General features: G+C 38.7%; 1 protein-coding gene across 1 annotated transcript; it reads left to right on the top strand.

The window, feature by feature from the left end:
- The first annotated feature begins 77 nt into the window (after positions 1 to 77).
- Positions 78 to 17416, top strand: si:dkey-85k7.12 (interferon-induced very large GTPase 1). Its single transcript, XM_038279109.1, has 5 exons — positions 78 to 148; positions 1232 to 1307; positions 1406 to 1660; positions 1889 to 2149; positions 12341 to 17416. The coding sequence occupies exons 1-5, from the start codon at positions 107 to 109 to the stop codon at positions 17023 to 17025; spliced, it is 5319 nt and encodes a 1772-aa protein (XP_038135037.1). The 5' UTR covers positions 78 to 106; the 3' UTR covers positions 17026 to 17416.
- Positions 17417 to 18108: the final 692 nt, after the last annotated feature.

Below are 18108 nucleotides of genomic sequence, written 5' to 3'. Positions count from 1 at the left end.
CACTTCTGTGATTTACTGCCTCATGAAATTCTGTCTTAATACATTCATTTTTATTTTTACTACTTTTTCTTAGAAAAGGACTGATCAATCGTTTGAGGATGTATTGATGAGCTTACATTCAACAATGGATAACCCTGAGGAGGAAAAGGTAAACAAGGATTACAACCAAGTTATGAGAATATAGTTTAATGAACCTATGCACAGTATAAGGATACAGACCCATGAATTAAACGTTTTTATGCCTTTCGAATTAATAAAGTTTTTTGAAATTAATTGAAGATGAAACTATTGTTTAGATTTTGATGTAGGTGTTATAGGTTACAATAATCTAACCTAAGTAAAATCCTTGTTTTGATTGAAATTCTTGCTTCATAAAATATATTTATTTTCTGTTTGAGATTATGTTTGGCCACAATAAATCTGAGTTTATGATTACATGATTACATCTAACTTTGAGGTAAGCAAAGATCTTTGGAAGTATAGCATTCGTGTTTGAAACAGTCAACAAAAAAGCAAGTGGTTTACTCAAAATAATGTGATTTTCTTTTTAGAAATGTACATATAAAGGTTATATTTAACATTAATTTTAAAATATAAAAATATTATTTAAAATACAAACCTGTTTTTTTCTGCATCATAAAGTTGTGAGTGAAAAATTGGTTCGGTTTTATTTCTATTTCTTTTTAACAAATAATTAAAATACTTTAAAAAGGAGTGCTGTAGAGAATTACAGCCAAACAATATCGGGCTGCATTCCTGCGTGGGGTTGGACTAGGATCAATCCTAGCCATTTTGGTGCAGATTCAAAGATCTACGTGGAAATGAGAGCCAAACGTATGGTCACAGCGAAGCTCCTGACTTCGTCATTCTGCCATGGCAAAACCTTTTAACTAAAACTCACTGTGCCTTAAACAAAGCCAGAACAACATCTGACCTAGTTTCAGGTTGATCAGGTTAAAAGTATGATAAAGGTGTTTTTAATAATAGGGAAGCAGTTGTTTTCCACTTCATTTAACAGTTTATTTGCAATATATAACTTTTTTTCCATACTGCTTCAACAGAAAAGTAAGAACTTGGGCATGGGAAACTTAATGTTTATTTCCAGGAAATGAAACTCTGAGTCACCGTACCTGTTTCAGTGGGGGGATGGGTCATTGTTTGACTCTATGCTTATGTTTTATTATCTGGTTACTCATTAAAATAAATAATTATTTTCTAATTTACTTTGCAGTTCTTTGATGCAGCGGTTGCTTTTATAGAACCTGACTGTAATCCAGAAGGGAACTCTATCCCTTTGCCAACTGACAGTATGTATCTATTAAAGAAAGTTTTAAACCATAGCCTTCATGAATTTATTTTATTTTCAAATTGTAATTAATCTAAATGTTTTTTTTTCTTCTGCCAGATGTTCCTCCACCAGCAAAAGTGACGGTTTACTGCGTTGGTCCTAACACAGTTTCTTTTGGTGTTGAGCCAAATCTTTCCCCAGATAAACATAAACTTCAAATAGAATACACCAGTGACACGCACTCGGGGAGCTTGAAGATTAAAAACTGCAACACCGCTGATGTTATAGGGTTGATTCCTGGGACACAGTATATGTTTAGTATCACAAGGATTATTGAAAAAAGGGAAATCGCCACTCTGTCTGTAGTTACAGGTATGTTTGCCTTAGAGATGTGATGAATCATAGTGAACAGTGGGTCCTGTGAATGTAATGTAAAGTGGTGAACAGCTTTTCATTTTCATATCACCAGAATCAAAGCAGAAAGAAATATCTAAAAATAATGTACTTTTGTTATCTTTAAAGAAACAATTTTCTCAAAATACTCTATGTGATACCCCTGTTTCTACCACATTGTCCATTTTGTTTTTGTTTGTTTTACAGAGCCTGTTCCTCCAGCAGGCATAAAAGTCACAAATGCCAGCAATAAGTCGCTCTGTCTGGAGTGGGACACCCCCACTGGTGAAGTGGAGTCTTTCAAAGTGACCTGTAGTTGTGAAGGTGAACTTGTGCAAGAGTTGAAAACAGACACCAACAGTGTGACATTCAACAACCTGTGGCCTGGAGCCTATTTTACCATCCTTGTTTCTACACAACTAAGAAATGGAACAACAAGCAAGCCTGTTGGTATATCAGCCAAAACAAGTGAGTAGAATACATCTAAGAATAATAAACTCTAAATACATGGTTAGAAATGAATCAATTTAGGTATATATTTATATGTAAGCAGGGAAGGCTTATTCATAAAACCAGCTTTAGTAGCAAGATAATTGAACTTGCTTTGCATAATAGATAAACACACAGAAAATACATTGCAAATTAAATAAAGAAGAATAAACTGAAACAGTTGGAAAACTTAAACTCAAATAAAATCTTAAATTAGCACAGGCAAAGTCCACTCTAAGCAAACAAGTTTTGTAATTAACATTTAAAGCGATATAAGCTTCTCTTATGTTTATGATTTATTGAAAATAAAAAAAAAAGTATTGAACTTTCCCACTGCCTGTTTCACCTTGCATACTTAGTCCCTCTGTTGCCGTTTTCAGACAATATTCTCTGAGATATTGGTAAGCATAATGACTTAAGGACTGGGGTGATATGCTCCACATTGAATGAGGACATGAGCAGCATCATTTGGAATAACGACAGCTCTGATTGACTTTTTAAGCAGCTTTGTGAGGATATATTTGTAGTAATCAAGTCAAGTTACTATAGTAATTTTTATTATTTTACACATAATGCCATCTTTAAGCCTTAAATCATCACCATCTTTAAACCTTCAACCTTAATGTTACATCCATCCATTCGTTTTTTGTCACGCTTAGCCCTGCTGGACCCTAGACAGGTCGCTAGTCTACCCCACAGCAACTTAACGTTACAATAAAACAAAAAGTTATGTATGTACATAAACATAAAGAAAATATTACAGTGCGAGAGAGAGGGACATTTGCTTTACACCCTCCATCTGTTGCCAGTCGCAATTATACAATTCATACAACACAAATGAGAGTGGTGTACAAAAGGACAGATTTAAATTTGAACCTTTAGTTAAATATTCAGATTTTGCTTTAAAGCTTTAAGTTCTGATACTAAAATCTATTTAATACAGATTGCTCAAGGAAAAGAAAACCAATTTTTTTTTATTTAAGGCCAAAATTTAGTTTTCAAATATTCTATTGCATTTTTCCTAGTCCAATCTCTGTCATGATTTTATTCTAAGATCTGACCCACATGAAGAAAAACAAACAGAGAGACCAAGGGAAGGTTTAACAGGTTTATTAACAACTGGTAGAGGTGGGTCCAGTGCTGCTCTGAAAACTGGCGAACCGGGACTGAAAAGTGAAGGTGAAGTTCCTGTGGTTAGTTCAGGCTCAGTGGGAAATTTGAGCTTCGATTTGCAAAAAGGGAATAAAGGCATCAGGACATTTCTTGTAAAAGTGTCTTCTCTGAATCCAGTCGGTGTGGGTTGTTCCAGTAATAGACTTGCTCGTTGGAGGGCGGACAGGGTTTACCCAGGTTGAGGTGTTTCCTTGATGAACGGAGGAGCTGCCTGCCACTTAGTTTTCCTATGGTACTTGAACGGTTTCTTGTGGAGAATAATCCCCTGCTCAGTGTGAAGCTCAAACAATCCTGCGGGGAAAAGTAGATCCAAACCTCCAGTTTGAATCCCCAGCTCAGTTTGAAGCTCAGACGATCCTTCCAGGGGGAGAAGATCTAAAACATCCAGTTTGCAGGATGACTTCCTGCCAAGAGGCAAAGACAAAAAACAACAAGGTTAAGACTCAGGTTAACGAAAACTCAGTTTGACTCAGCAAAACTCAGCTTGGCTAGAGTACCCAAAACTGGCAAACACTCTGGCGTCGAGGTAGTGGCAGTCAGCAGCTTTAGAGTCCTCCAGTAATGAGGCAACCATCCGCAGGTGTTTGAGAGGACCAACGACAACCAGGCGCCACCTGGTGGTGGAGGGAAAACACACAAAAACACAACTCACAAAGACTGGATTCCTAACAATCTCCTTTTTTATAAGATTAAAATGTAGGGTAACCAGATGTCCTCTTTTTTTCCGGACACGTCCTACTTTTCATACCTAAAAAAAATGTCCAGGGGGAATTTCAAAATTGTCCGGGATTTTGGTCGACTACAGTGCAGCAGAACCGAGCTGTCAGCGGGGGGAAGCATACTGTCACCGGAATGGGTTCCATCGCTCCGTCCCCGGCTGGCTCTGGCAAACCCCCGGAGCTGATGGCCCAGTCCAGCCCAGTCAGCGGCAAAGTAGAACTCTTTTCACAAACCGAAATCTAGTCACTCTATTGAAATCAAAGCCTTTATTTGTAGATGAATGCCATACCCCTATCGTATAAAAAAAACCTCTACCTGCATCAGTCCTATTCTGATTGTATGTTTTCAGTCTTTTCAATGCAGAGAATGACCTTTCCATAGAGATTGTTGTAGCTGGTACTTTGAGCACCAGTTGGACTAACTTTGTTATCTCAGGGAGAGTCTGTAGCAGATCATTCTGGGCCTGAATGACTGGCCCAGAATGATCTGCCACAAGCAAATCTCCTGGAAGCTGTCTAGGAGATTTGCTTTAATTCCTCACGGTTTGTGAGCTGTACAGTCTGAATTTTTCAGCTCTGACGTTGGTCTTCTGTTTTTAATTACTTCCTCCTTGGACTGAAGGTCCAGGTTTTTGAATTTTTTTACTTTTCTTGTCATCCATTTGAAAACATGTAAAACAAAAAAAGTGCATTTGACTTTTACTCGACTCTGCAATTGAGAGAATTAATCAATCAACCTCTGTGTTGGTTCATGTATGCCAATCTTCAGTGCCGCTGAGTACTGCCCAGCCTCCTCCTGTACCTTTTTGCTGCAGCTTTAGTTCCATCAGCAAAACTAAATATGTCACTAACTAACATTAAATGTAACTGGTTAAAGATATTAACAAAACTGAGGAAAATAAAGGTATATAAACATTTTATTGGCGACATGCAGTGATACAAAAAAAGCATGTCCCATTTGAATATATCAAATCATTTTGTAATGCATTGCTCAATCAGAGGCTCGGCTCGGCTCGTTGTTGTCACACCTTGCGTTTCACCTTTGTATTTGAACTGGAAATATGCGATTTCAGCTATTTTGACTATAAAAAGGTTTGTATTTAATCAAACATAAAGATCAGCGAACAAATATTAATACTCATTTTATGTAATTTTCTTTCCTGTCATGATGACAGGTAAGGCACTCCTCTATCTGCCCCCCCCGACCGCACATCCCTGTGAGTCCAAATTGTTATCAAATTCAATCTAAAGAAAGTTAGCAAAGGCAAACACAGTGGTTGAGGCTGTGGATGCTTTAAATGCAAGTAGGGATTTATTTTAGTTCAACGGATTCATAGAAAAGAAACACATAAGTTCAATATGAAATTTACATCACACTTTAGGGGGATCAGTGAAAATTTGACACCTTTATAATACATTTTAAATGAGGAAACAGAGGATCACTCTTTTCTTTAACACTGATTTTTACTAATGGGAGTGTCATGATTATATTATATTAAAGTTCTGACCCCAAGATGCAGAAGACCAAACAGAGAGACCAGGGAAAAGTTTAAACAGGTTTATTTAGGAATAAAGTGACAAATCCAGTGCTGCTCTGAACACTGCTCAACAGGGACTGAAAGGTGAGGGGAAGACACTGCGGTTAGTTCAGGCTCAGTGGGAAATTTGAATCTTTGTTTTAGAATAGGAGGAAAAGGGCACTGCATGAAAATTGAGATTTTTGTCCCCGTAAACTCCCGCAGATCTCCCTGATTTTCGTCAGTTTCTGACAATTTGCAACCCGTGCTTGTCGCCGTTTGTCAGTGCCACAAATTGTCGGAAACGGACTCTGACGTATGTGGAGAGCGATCAGCTGTACTAATTAGCATATGAATGCAGCAAACCCGCACGGCTGGCCAGGTCTGGCTTGAATAACCTACTCAGTATTGGCTGAAACCACTATTCTCAAACAAGTAAAATCGCTCGTGATTGGCAGCAAAACCACACGTGGCCACGCCAGGCTTGAATTTTCTTACTGAGTATTGGACGGAACCACTTCTTTTTAAACATGTAAAATCGTTCGTGATTGGTTGGTAATATATATATATATATATATATATATATATATATATATATATATATATATATATATATATATATATATATATATATTTACATATATATTTACATAAATATATATGTAAATATATATATATATATATATATTTACGTCCAAGAGGAGTTGAAGGCGAGTTGAACGGGGGACGTCGTCCAGCCATTGATCACGTACCAGCAAAATCCAAACAAAGGAACTGGAGATAAAGTTCTTCTGAGTATAGCTCCTCCAATCACATACGAGGTCATTGTTATACGGAAGGACTCGCGAGAACAGCTGCGTCTATCATGTTTTTTTTTTTGTTTTTTTTTGTTTTTTTGCTTTATTGGCAATTCCGTGTAACAATACAGAGTAATTCAAACATCAGACAAAGATACACAGCAGTTGGTGACATTATAACTTAAAAAAAAATGAGACATAGAATGTAAAAAAAATAATTAATAAAATAATTAATAAAATAAAACAAGGGAAACAAACATATAAATAAATAAACAAATAAATAAAATAAACATAAAATAATAATAGCTAGGGGTTTACATTGAGTTTATGGTCATTTAACTTTTTGTAGCTTCCTGTCCTAAACAGTCTTTAAGGAAACATATTAGAAGATGCAATATTGTATATGTGAGAGAGGAGTTGCTGTAAAACAATGGTTTACCACAGATTTAAAACTAGCAATAGCATAAAGAAATATTGAAATTCTAAAACAGTCTTTAGACTTTTTATCAGCAATTACTGTGGGTAGCACAACTTGTGTTACAGAAAATAGCAGGCTTTGGAGATATGTTCTGGAGAATCTTGATTTATACCATACTACAGAACATTTCAAAAGGCTGCTGACTTTTTCTGTTTATAGGTGAAAATAATAAAAACTACAAAAGAGCAACTTTGCTGTTCTCCATAAATGTTGGGAAAATTGTTTAAAAGTTTGTTGCATAAGGGCGTGCTTTGGTTGCCCAGTGTTTAGCGCACAAAACCCATGTACAGAAAGATTCCTTAGTCCTCGACATGGATGACCCGGGTTCGAATCCTTGGCCGCATGTCTCTCCCTCTCTCATACCCCCTTTCCTGCCAGCCTACTGCCAAAAAAACAAGACACTAGTGCCGTAAAAACTCCAAAATGTGCTGTAAAAACTCCCCAAAAAAAGGCTCTTGCATAAAAGCTTCTACAACACAATGCTGTTGATGGTAGATTGTTTTGAAGGGTCAGACAGGAAAGCTTGGTAAACAAATCTAACATATCTGAGATGCCGATACCATTTACTGTGAAAGAAAGGACAACGGAGAGAAAATGTAGAGAATAATGTAGGAGTGCTGCTAGAATTCCAGTTCCCAGATCTGTGTTTTCTATTACTTCTACAACCACTAAAACTTATGTTATAAATGTACGTTATTGGCAAGTGAAACCCTGTCATAGCTCTCCTTAGATATCAGCCCAGTTACAGTTTGCCCTGCAAAAATAATCTGCTCTCTTGAAAATTCCAAACTCTTGCCACATTTCAGGCATCGAACATAAACATTTTTTAGTGAAGAATCAACAACTAGTTTTACCCAATCATGAAGTGTAATTAAATATATTGGATATTTTTAACTTTTTTAACAAATTAAAAACTAAAGAGTGGGGTGTGCAAAATGAATTGGCCCCTTTTACTTTCGGTGCAGCAAACTCTCTCCAGAAGTTCAGTGAGGATCTCTGAATGATCCAATGTCGACCTAAATGATACTAAATAGAATCCCCCTGTGTGTAAGTCTCCCAATAAATGCACCTGCTCTGTGATCGCCTCAGAGGTCTGTTTAAAGTGCAGAGAGCATCATGAAGAACAAGGAACACATCAGACAGGTCCGAGACACTGTTGTGGAGAAGTTTAAAGCTGGATTTGGAAACAAAAAGATTTCCCAAGCTTTAAAAATCCCAAGGAGCACTGTGCAAGGAATGCACATTTTACCTTGCTGATTCTGATTCACATTTTACCAACTGATTCTGATTAAAGCTGCAGTCTGTAACATTGAGAAGAGAGCAGACTTCGACTGAAAATTTGAAGAAAAACAGGTTTCACGCCACTCCCCCACCCTCTCTGCTTCACTCATGGCCCACCTCCAAGCTCCACCCCTCTCACAGCACCTGCGCGGCTACCGCATGCGACCAGAAGCGTCCAAGCAGCGTACGCGGTATGGAGTGTGAACTGGTAAGAGCGATAACACTCACCTCCAAGCAGCTAGATATAAGATGCTGGTTATACTGAAGTTTGCCGTGTAAGCAGTTGTCGGCAGGGGCAGTAAGGGCAGTTTCTCTTTCGCTGGTGGCTGTCGCTCCACCATGACTTCCACGCGCATCCTCCTGACTGCAGCAGCCGGGCGCTGCGGCAGGTTCAGCGGTGAGAGGGAAGGGGCGGGATTCAGTGTGTGTGAGCTGTGATTGACACTCCATCAGACACTACTTGGCTGTGATTGGTTGTTTTGACTCGTCCCAAATTATTCTTTCCAGATTGAAATACAGGCAGTATGCGGGACCAATTGAAGCAGTTTTTTCACAGGTTACATATCACATGTACTGCTGTCTGGGCATAGGGACAGTTTTAGCCAATATGACAAAAAAGTGATTTTTAAAAACTTATAGACTTCAGCTTTAAAACAAATTTTTGAAATAAATTATTTTGTGTATTTTTTTACATATAATTTGCCATTGCTAATGGCATACACAGTAATCTAGCGTACTTTAATTAAATAAATCAATTCAAGCTAAAATGTAAGAGTCTATAATTAGGTCATACTGAGCCTGATCTATTTGTACCATCTATTTGGGGGATATTTATTACCACACTTTGGGCCACTTAAAACCAATTTAGCATCAAATAAATGAGGCAGCCTACCTCAGCATTGTTGCTGACCTTATGTCCTTATGACCACAGTGTACCAATCTTCTGATGGCTACTTCCAGCAGGATAATGCGCCATGTTATAAAGTGAATTGTGAATTGAGCATATTGACAGACAACATTTTATTTTTATCTTAAATGCAATTTTTTTTTAATAATTACTGCTCTAAATGTATTGCTCTGTCAGCTAAAGATCTGTTTTGGTCTCTATACTTTAATTAAATAAATCAATTCAAGCTAAAATGTAAGAGTCTATACTGAGCCTGATCTCTTTGTATCAGAGATTTTCTTACCTTTAAGAAAAATGTCACTTGGGTAAAACTCCCCCTGCAACCCTGATTTGCATTTGTATAGCTCACAGCATGTTCATTTACATGTTAAAGCCTCCCCTAGAATTCCATGGGGGGAGGCATGGGGGGAACACTGCCTAAGAAAGCCCACGTTAATTTCTGACAATTTATGAGAGTTTTCGGCGATGCCTGCAAATTACCGTAAACTGCAGTTAAACTGAACTTCCACGACAATCTACAGTGTTGACGAAAATCCCACTTTTCATGCAGTGGGGTGCAGACTCACTTCTCTGGGAAAAGGTGTCCTTTAAGGAATACAGTCTGTGAGGATAGTTCCAGAGATTATCTTGTTTGGTGATGGGTGGACTGGACTACTCAGACTGCGGTTGATCCTTGGTGAATGGAGAAGCTGACTGCCACTCAGATTTCCTGCAGTACTGAGGCTGTAGTGCAGAGGAAACCTCTGCTTGGTGTGAAGCTCAAACGACCTCTTGGGGAAAGTTGATCCAAACTTCCTGTTTGGAGTGAACGGAGAAGCTGACTGCCACTCTAAACTGCCGAGAGGCAAAGACAAAAACAAAGCTAAGACTCAGGTTGACAAAAACTCAGTTTGACTCAGAAAAACTCAGCTTGGCTAAGGAATCCAAAACTGGCAAACAAAAACTCAGGTTAGACTCTGCTAAACTAAGCATGGCTTGAGTGCCCAGTATTGGCAAAACAAAGACTTAGGTTAGACTCTGCTAAACTAAGCATGGCTAGAGTACCCTGTATTGGCAAACACTCTGGCATTGAGGTAGTGGCAGTCAGCAGCTTAAGAACACTCCACAGGTAATGAGGCAATGAGCTGCAGGTGTGCAGGGAGACCCAATGAGGACGGGGCACCACATGCTGGAGGAGAAAAGGAAACAGACCACACAAACTGGATTCCTAACAAGAAGTTTCTCCGGAGTTCCATAAATTGTGACTTACACCTTTGAGTAAAACTCGCACATCATCTAGATCATTACCAAATTTCATTGAATTGTTTCTTGGCATCATGCATACCTCTGGTAGAAATACACATTTCCATAAAATCCGCTCATAAGTTTTCATTTAATCCTGATTACAAACCAACTGCTTTTTCTGGTGTTTTTATTTTCAGTAAAATACCTCTTGGACTTTTTGAGTCCGATACTGAGAATCTCAGTAGTCACTGCTGCCACCCTCTGGTTTAAAGGGGAACTGCTTGTTCCACAAATATCCCTGTCTCAGTGTTATAGAATCAAAAAAGAAAGTCTTTATCTGGATTATGATCTGGATCATAATCAAAATGTAATTGATAGTTCCTTGGCATGAGGGACACCTTTGATAAAAATATCATTAAAACTCGTCCATAACTTATCCTGTGCACAGAGAGACAAATAACCTCTCCTAACAGCATAACCTCCTTGGACTCCTAAAAATCAGTCCCAACTTTTTACTATTTTATCACTCCTAAAAAAGCTGGTGAGTCTGACTAGTCATTGCTTTGGAAGAGGCATAGACTTGATGTGGCCCTCTCTGCTTGATTGATTGATCAATTGATTGACTTTATTTATGTCACAGGGGAGAACAGGCTGAAGTCTCTTATTTAACAGAATTATTATACAGGATTATTGGAAAGTTTGTTCAGTCTCTTTCTGTCCCACTCTGCGCTGCCAGGGGCCTAGCAGACGACAGCTTAGAGGAGGGCTGAGGCCACCACAGAGTCAGCTGTCTGTGTTAAAAGTAAAGTCTTAGGTGTAGAGGTTGAAGAGAAATGGAGACAGCCATGCTGAGGGTGGTAGGTGAGGTAGTTGATGGTCTAGGCAACAAAATGTTTGTCACACCAGCGTCTTCCAGCTTCGCCCTCAGCAGCGCTGGTCTGGTGGTGTTGAAAGCACTGGAGAAATCAAAGAAAAAGAACATTACTTTCACAGCACTCCAGGTGGGTGAGTGCCCGCTGTAGCATGTAGATGATGGCATTATCCACTCCAATGTCAGGCCGGTAAGCAAACTGCAGCGAGTCCAGGGTGGGCTAACCCTATGCTGCTCTTCTGTGTCCTCTGAGATGAAAGCCTTTTTCTTTTGGTTCTGGTGGACTTTCAGCTAAGTTTAGGTTGTTTGGAAAGCTCTGTCAGTGATGCATTCTGTCAGGCTGTTGATGTCATCACCATGACAGCCTTAGTTCCTCAGTGGCCTCATCTGACAAAAATTTCACTGACCTCTTCTGCACTGGTATGTAATGGGGGAGCAGGTAGCATCCTAGTGGGGGAAGGGGGAGGAGGTGTAGGCATCCTTAACATTTGCAAAAAAAAAGGTCCAGAGTTTTATTGTCTCTTGTTGTACATGTCACGTACCAAGGCTCAGTTGAAGTCTCCGGTGATGAGCAGGAAAGCATGGTGTCCGTGGAGTGGGGGATTTAAAAATAGAGTACTATAACATTCCCAAACTCTCATGCTCACCACAAGTAGCTCCACGTCCGGGGAGGATACCTGTTCCTTAACATCAACATGAGCCGCGTTACACTGTCTCTCACTCACAGACATCGCCAGACTTTAGACAGCCAGAAGAACTATGTCCTCAAATTTACAGGCCCCATAAATCAGATCCCCTCTGGCCCCTGGCTGTATTATTGTCCATAAACTATATGAACAGGATCTTTGGCAGAAGTTTGTATTTTTGGGCACAATACCAATTTCAGTCTTGGTTCTAAAATAGCTTGTTAATTAACAATAAAAAAAATAATTATAATTGTTTTTTTACACTTAAGCAAATACTACTTTGTGTTGGTCTATAACACAAAATATATGAAACATATGGAAATATTGTAGTTGTAATATAATAAGAAGCTGAAAAAAGGAGCATGAATATTTTCTTGAAATATTTTGAGTTTAGCATTTTTGTAGTTTCCCCGCAAAAAATTATTTAAAAAAAAAGTATTTACATACAATTATAAAAAAACAGAAGGATCTCTTTGTTTAATTAATCAAGTAATTTATTGGACTTTGTTTTTAACAGGGACAAACCTGGAGAGATATTTGGAGGATCTGGGGTTGGAACCATTCCACTGCAAGAACCTGTCCCTAAGTGAGATACTTGAGATCAATAAGAAGACCATCAATGATGAGCCTCCCAAGTGTAAATCTGATGTTCCATGGTATTTCCTTAAGAAGCTGATGATGGCAAATATAACAGCTAGAAAGTTAAAATGCACACCAGCTTCTGAGTCAAACTGTGAAGAGACATTAAGTGCTGAAGAGTTTGATTTTGATCTGCTCGTAAGTCCAAACAAGGATGAGTCACTAAATCCTCTTGATATAATCACTGCTCTCTTTCTGTGCTCTGATGGGTTTGTTCAGCAAGAACTGGCCCTAAAAATGTCCATGTGTCAGCTTTCTGTTCCTCTGCTGCTTCCTTGTTGTGATACAAAGCAGTGCACCTTCATGCTTTGGGCCATGAGAGACATTGTTAAGAAGTACAGACCTCCAGATCTTTCAGAATCAAAGGGCTTCATAGAGGAAAGAATTGTTACCTCTGAACTTCCAATGGTCTCTTTTGTGAGACTGGGTGAGTGCACCATGTCCAAATCAGAGATCCTCAACAAACTACTGAGTAACTCTGAACAGTACCATGACACCTTTGTACACCACAACATGGAGTGTGGAGACAGTCCAAGAAGAATATCCAATGGACTGACTGAAATTACCTGGTACCTTCCCTGTGGTAACAAAAGCATGGACATTTTCAGTGAGCCAGTAGCTATAGCTAACCTTCGCGGTGACATAGCTTCATTTGAAACACAATTCTCCTTTTTGTGTCAGACATCTGCTGCTGTTTTTGTGTTCTTTGATGAGCTGGAGCAGCTGGAATCACAGTTAGAACTGTTGGCTAACACAAACCACAAATCAAAAATATACTTGGTGGGAAACCAACAGAGCAAGAACTTTAGAGTCGATAATCTAAAAAAACTGGCAACCAGCTTGGCCTTAACTAATAGCAACATTCTAGTAAAGACCAAAGAGATAAATGATGCAGACTTTGTCAAACTATTGAGAAAAAGGGTCAATATTGTACTTAATAATTTGGAGCACAAGATGTCTTTAGAGAAGATGTCTGATGTTGCCCAGGAACTTGGAATCATTGTTGATGAACACTCTTTAGAGTGTCAGGCTGGAAAGATGAAGGCAAATGCCATCACTGCAGAGATTCATGACACACTGAAATTCAAAGAAGATCAGCTTCCTTTACAGGGTCAAATATGGAAGGAATTGACTTGCTTGGAAAAGGAAGAATTTCGTCTTCGAAATGTTGGTTCAGAAAACATAGAAAATTATAAATGCAAACTTCAGGATAAAATAAAAGAACTGCGGAAAAAGCAGAATGATAATGATATGTCTGAAGCAATGACATGCTTTATCAATGCCATATCTACTCAAGAGCCAGAAAGATGCTACTTCCTGAAATGGATGAGAATGAACCTTGATAACCAGTCTCGCATAAAACTCTCCAGCCTAAGGGAGAGGTACAAAGAGAAGAGCAGGGACTCTGAGAACAAACAAGAGATCAAAGAAATAGATGAACAACTTTCCAATAGCTCACTGGGAGTTGAGCACTTCTTCCGTGAAATGGGTCAGATCTACGAAGCTTCTCTTTCTCTTCCAGAAAGTGATCCATCACGTCAACAACTGCAACATCTGCCTAAACTCTGTGCTCAGTTGTTGCTGGATGGATTACCTCTTGAGCTTGTAGATGGAGATGCTTCAAGCATACCTCTCAGATGGGTGACTGATGTTCTCTCTCACCTCAATGACTTGGTGTCTCCTAAGAACAAGATAGTGGTCGTCACTGTTCTTGGAGTTCAGAGCACAGGGAAATCCACCCTCCTGAACACCATGTTTGGAGTGCAGTTTGCAGTCAGCAGTGGTCGATGCACTAGAGGTGCCTTCATGCTGCTCATCAAAGTCAATGAAGACTTCAGAAATGTTCTAAACTGTGACTTTATGGTGATCATCGACACTGAAGGCTTAAAGTCTCCTGAACTCGCTCAACTGGACAACAGTCATGAACATGACAATGAGCTGGCAACACTTGTTGTTGGCCTGAGTGATGTCACCATTATCAATATTGCAATGGAGAATTCGACAGAAATGAAAGACATCCTGCAGATAGTGGTGCATGCTTTCCTCAGGATGAAGGAGGTCGGCAAAAAGCCCAGATGTCAGTTTGTTCACCAGAACGTTTCTGATGTTTCAGCTCATGAGAAGAACCTACGAGACAGAAAGCTGCTCCTAGAACAGCTGAATGAGATGACCCATGCAGCAGCTAAAATGGAAAAGAAAGAGAAGAACAAGAAATTCACTGATGTCATGGATTACAATCCAGACACTGGGAACTGCTACATTCCTGGACTCTGGAATGGAAACCCACCAATGGCACCAGTTAATGCAGGGTACAGTGAGGCTGTCTATGAGTTCAAGAAAAACATCATCCAACTGCTGGGAAAGTGTGGGTCAACTTCTAATAACATCTTGGAGTTCAGAGAGTGGATAACCAGCCTGTGGAACGCAGTAAAACATGAAAACTTCATCTTCAGCTTCAGAAACAGTCTGGTAGCTGATGCATACATGAGGCTCTGCACAGAGTACAACAAATGGGAGTGGGAGTTCAAAAAAGAAATGTACACCTGGGTTACCAAAGCAGAAACTAGAATTTCAAATTTCCGTACATCTGCTGAACAATCTGACTCATCTGACCTGGATAATTTGATTACTGAGTTGAAATGTGAGACAGCCACAGAGCTCACCAAGTGGGAGTCAATGACTCTTGAGAACCTGAAAAAATACTTTGAGCAGCCAGAAGGCCATGTTTACCTGGTTGAACGATACAAGGAAGACTTCTCAAACAGCATTAAGAGTCTTCGACTACAAACTGAAAGATCAGTGTTCAACCAGCTCACAGCAGTAGTTGACATCAAGGTTGGAATGAATGAACTGGATAAAATCAAGCAAAATCAAACTAAGGAAATTGAAAAAGCAGTTTGTGCTTTAATTGAGAAATGTCGAAATAAAAATGTTAAAATGACAGACAAAGAGCTTGATGAAAGTTTTAATACAATGTGGAATGAAAAACTTAAAACCTTGCATTTCTTTGAACAACAGCCTTTAGATATCTTCACCAGTGTGTCCCTTCAGCTACAAACAAATCTTTCACAGAAAGGAAGCCACACATGTCAACTGCTGAGTAAAAGAAGCCTTAGAGATTGTGGTTTGAAGCCCTATCAATACAAACCTAAAGGAGTGCGGGAAAATATGAAAGTTGCTTGGTATGGATTTATAAACTGGAAAGATCTAGTAAAGGAGAGACAAAATAATGCAGATAGCATCATATCTGCTTGTACCAATCTTGTAATGGGAAAACTGCAAAATAACACAAACTACCATGATACTTACATCCAGGAGATCCTTTACCTCATTGATGAGAAGCTGAACAACAATAATGTAAACAGGGACACTGAGTTTGAGGTTTCTCTGAAGCAGCACATCTGTGGAGCTGCTGCCAGAGAGTTTCAAAAAATGCATGAAGATTTCATACACGAAAATGATCCTTACAGATGTCTGCAGAAAAACAAGGAAAAGTTCTGCACAGATTTTAAAGATGTGTTCCATGAGCGAGATCAGTGCCAGAAGAAAGCTGAAGAATTCACCAACCAGTGCCTGAAACCTGCTGTGGAGAACTTTGTCTATCGTTCTCTTGGTTCTGATATTGTTGATAAAATGCTGACAAAAGAAGAGTTCAGCACACGAATGTCCTTCCAGTATTCAATTTTACTGGATTTGATTGAAAAAAGTGATTTCAGCTGCTTTCAGAGCTATATTTGCTTTTATGAAGGTTTTGTAAAAGATTGGATACTTGATAAAATCAAGGAGAAATTCTCCTCTGAGTTCTCAGTATGTGAGTGTGAGGAGAGACATCTACAGTCCTGCATTAATGATATAAATGCTGCAATTAAAAACGCAAAAGAAGGGAAGGCTGAGAGTCTGAGAACATTTGTTGAAAATGTCAGCAAAGAACTCAATGATAAATTAGTAATTTCCCCGGAGGCTCTTGATAACTTCATGGTTCTCAACAATGCTGACTGGGAACAGTTTGCTTACTGGCTCAATGTGTGTGTGAAGGACATGATAGAAACTTTTAGGAACAAGTTTAAAGATACTCCCTTTGAAACAAAACTCACACATCTCCGTGTAAAACCACAGGATGAGCTTTTCAACAGAGTGATTGGTTGTGGCAAACAGTGTCCATTCTGTAAAATACCCTGTGATGCAGGTGGAAAAGCCCACACTCAACACTTTGCTTCCCTGCATCGACCAGATGGTTTGGGTACGTACAGGTGGGAGGACTCAGAAAAACTCACAACTGACATCTGCTCTTCTCTTGTTATCAGTGGCCTGAGATTTCGCTGCTTTGCCACAAATAATGAATCTCATCCATATAAGAATTATAAAGAAATTTTCCCAGACTGGGATATTCGTCCAGATTCGGGTCTTGAGGCATCTGATTATTGGAAATATGTGCTGGTCAAGTACAATAAGAAATTTGCTGAAGCATATGATGCAAAGCCTGCTGATATTCCTTTTTTTTGGAAATGTATCACTAAAGATCAGGCAATAGATAGCCTCAGGGAGTCATTCAACATCAAGTAAACTCATTGTTTATTTTTGGGTTCATTTCTTTCTCTAAATGCAAAATAAAATACTAAAGACAAATTTGTTATGAATTGCTTTGATCAAAGATCATTTGTATTAATGTTTTTTGTTCTATTTTTACTTTTTGAGGCCTTGAGTCTGAAATAATCTTTCAAATTTAACAACTCAAGGCAATTAACTGTCAACTGTAGTTACATGTACATTATGTAGAGGTATTGCTGCACAGTTATTCATTTAATGTGCTTTTGTTTGATAGAAAGCCTGATAAAAAATGTAACACCAAACTCACTTAAATTTTGTGACACATAAGTTAGGTTAGAAAGGATGCAAATGACATTTGATCAGTCTGTAAAGAGGTTCAATTGATTATATATTCTTTGATATGTAAACCGAATACAATTTTTTGTTATTTAGAGCAACTTTAATAAATATTTCTGAATAAAGAATAATCAGTTGTGATCTTTGACATCTGATGCCAAATTCTTTAGTGTTAACTATTTGTTGCTGTGTGATGTTTCTAGTTATTTCTACTGTATGTGTTTATTGTTTATGGTTTTCTTAAAGATGATTCCTGAAAGATGTGTAGTGCTGCTACCACAGATGATCTCGCTCTCGAAATAGAATTGAATGATTCAGATTAGCTAGGCGAATGAATAGAAGGAGTGGAGCGTAGCCGCCTGTGGCCCGGGCTGCCTGTCACAACTCTAGTCTGGCGCGCGGATGACGTCATACACACTCCGCTTTGCTTTTAAAAGATATAAATAATGTAATCGCGGATGTCTGGGGGACAGTGATTCGCCTACATGTTATAAATGCTGGCGTACCATAAAGAATAAATTATGAACAGTTTAGTTTGTGCCTTAAACTTGTTGCACATAGGTAGATGTTACTTGGATATAACCTAATGAAATATCTTCAGAACAGCTCCAAATGACACAAAACTAATATGGGTGAGTAGAACATGATGTAATAACGTAAAATCAAGGGCCAAATGTAAAAAAAAAAAAAAAGCTGTTCCCCTTTAATAAGTCTTTTTTATGAATGCTAACGGTTACTCTTAACAACTTCCCCTGATGAGAT

The sequence above is a fragment of the Cyprinodon tularosa genome, unplaced genomic scaffold (genome assembly GCF_016077235.1).
Source record: "Cyprinodon tularosa strain WSP-4 unplaced genomic scaffold, ASM1607723v1 ctg148, whole genome shotgun sequence".
NCBI classification, from domain to species: domain Eukaryota; kingdom Metazoa; phylum Chordata; class Actinopteri; order Cyprinodontiformes; family Cyprinodontidae; genus Cyprinodon; species Cyprinodon tularosa.
The sequence above is the reverse complement of the archived record's forward strand: the minus strand, read 5'-3'. Positions and strand labels throughout refer to the sequence as shown.

Bases quoted from the DNA above. Each gene is read 5' to 3' on its own strand.
- si:dkey-85k7.12 (XM_038279109.1), top strand. From the start codon at position 107: ATGAGCTTACATTCAACAATGGATAACCCTGAGGAGGAAAAG. The intron at 1,308-1,405 runs GTATGTATCTAT...TTCTTCTGCCAG, and splicing joins TATCCCTTTGCCAACTGACA to ATGTTCCTCCACCAGCAAAA. The intron at 1,661-1,888 runs GTATGTTTGCCT...TTTGTTTTACAG, and splicing joins CACTCTGTCTGTAGTTACAG to AGCCTGTTCCTCCAGCAGGC.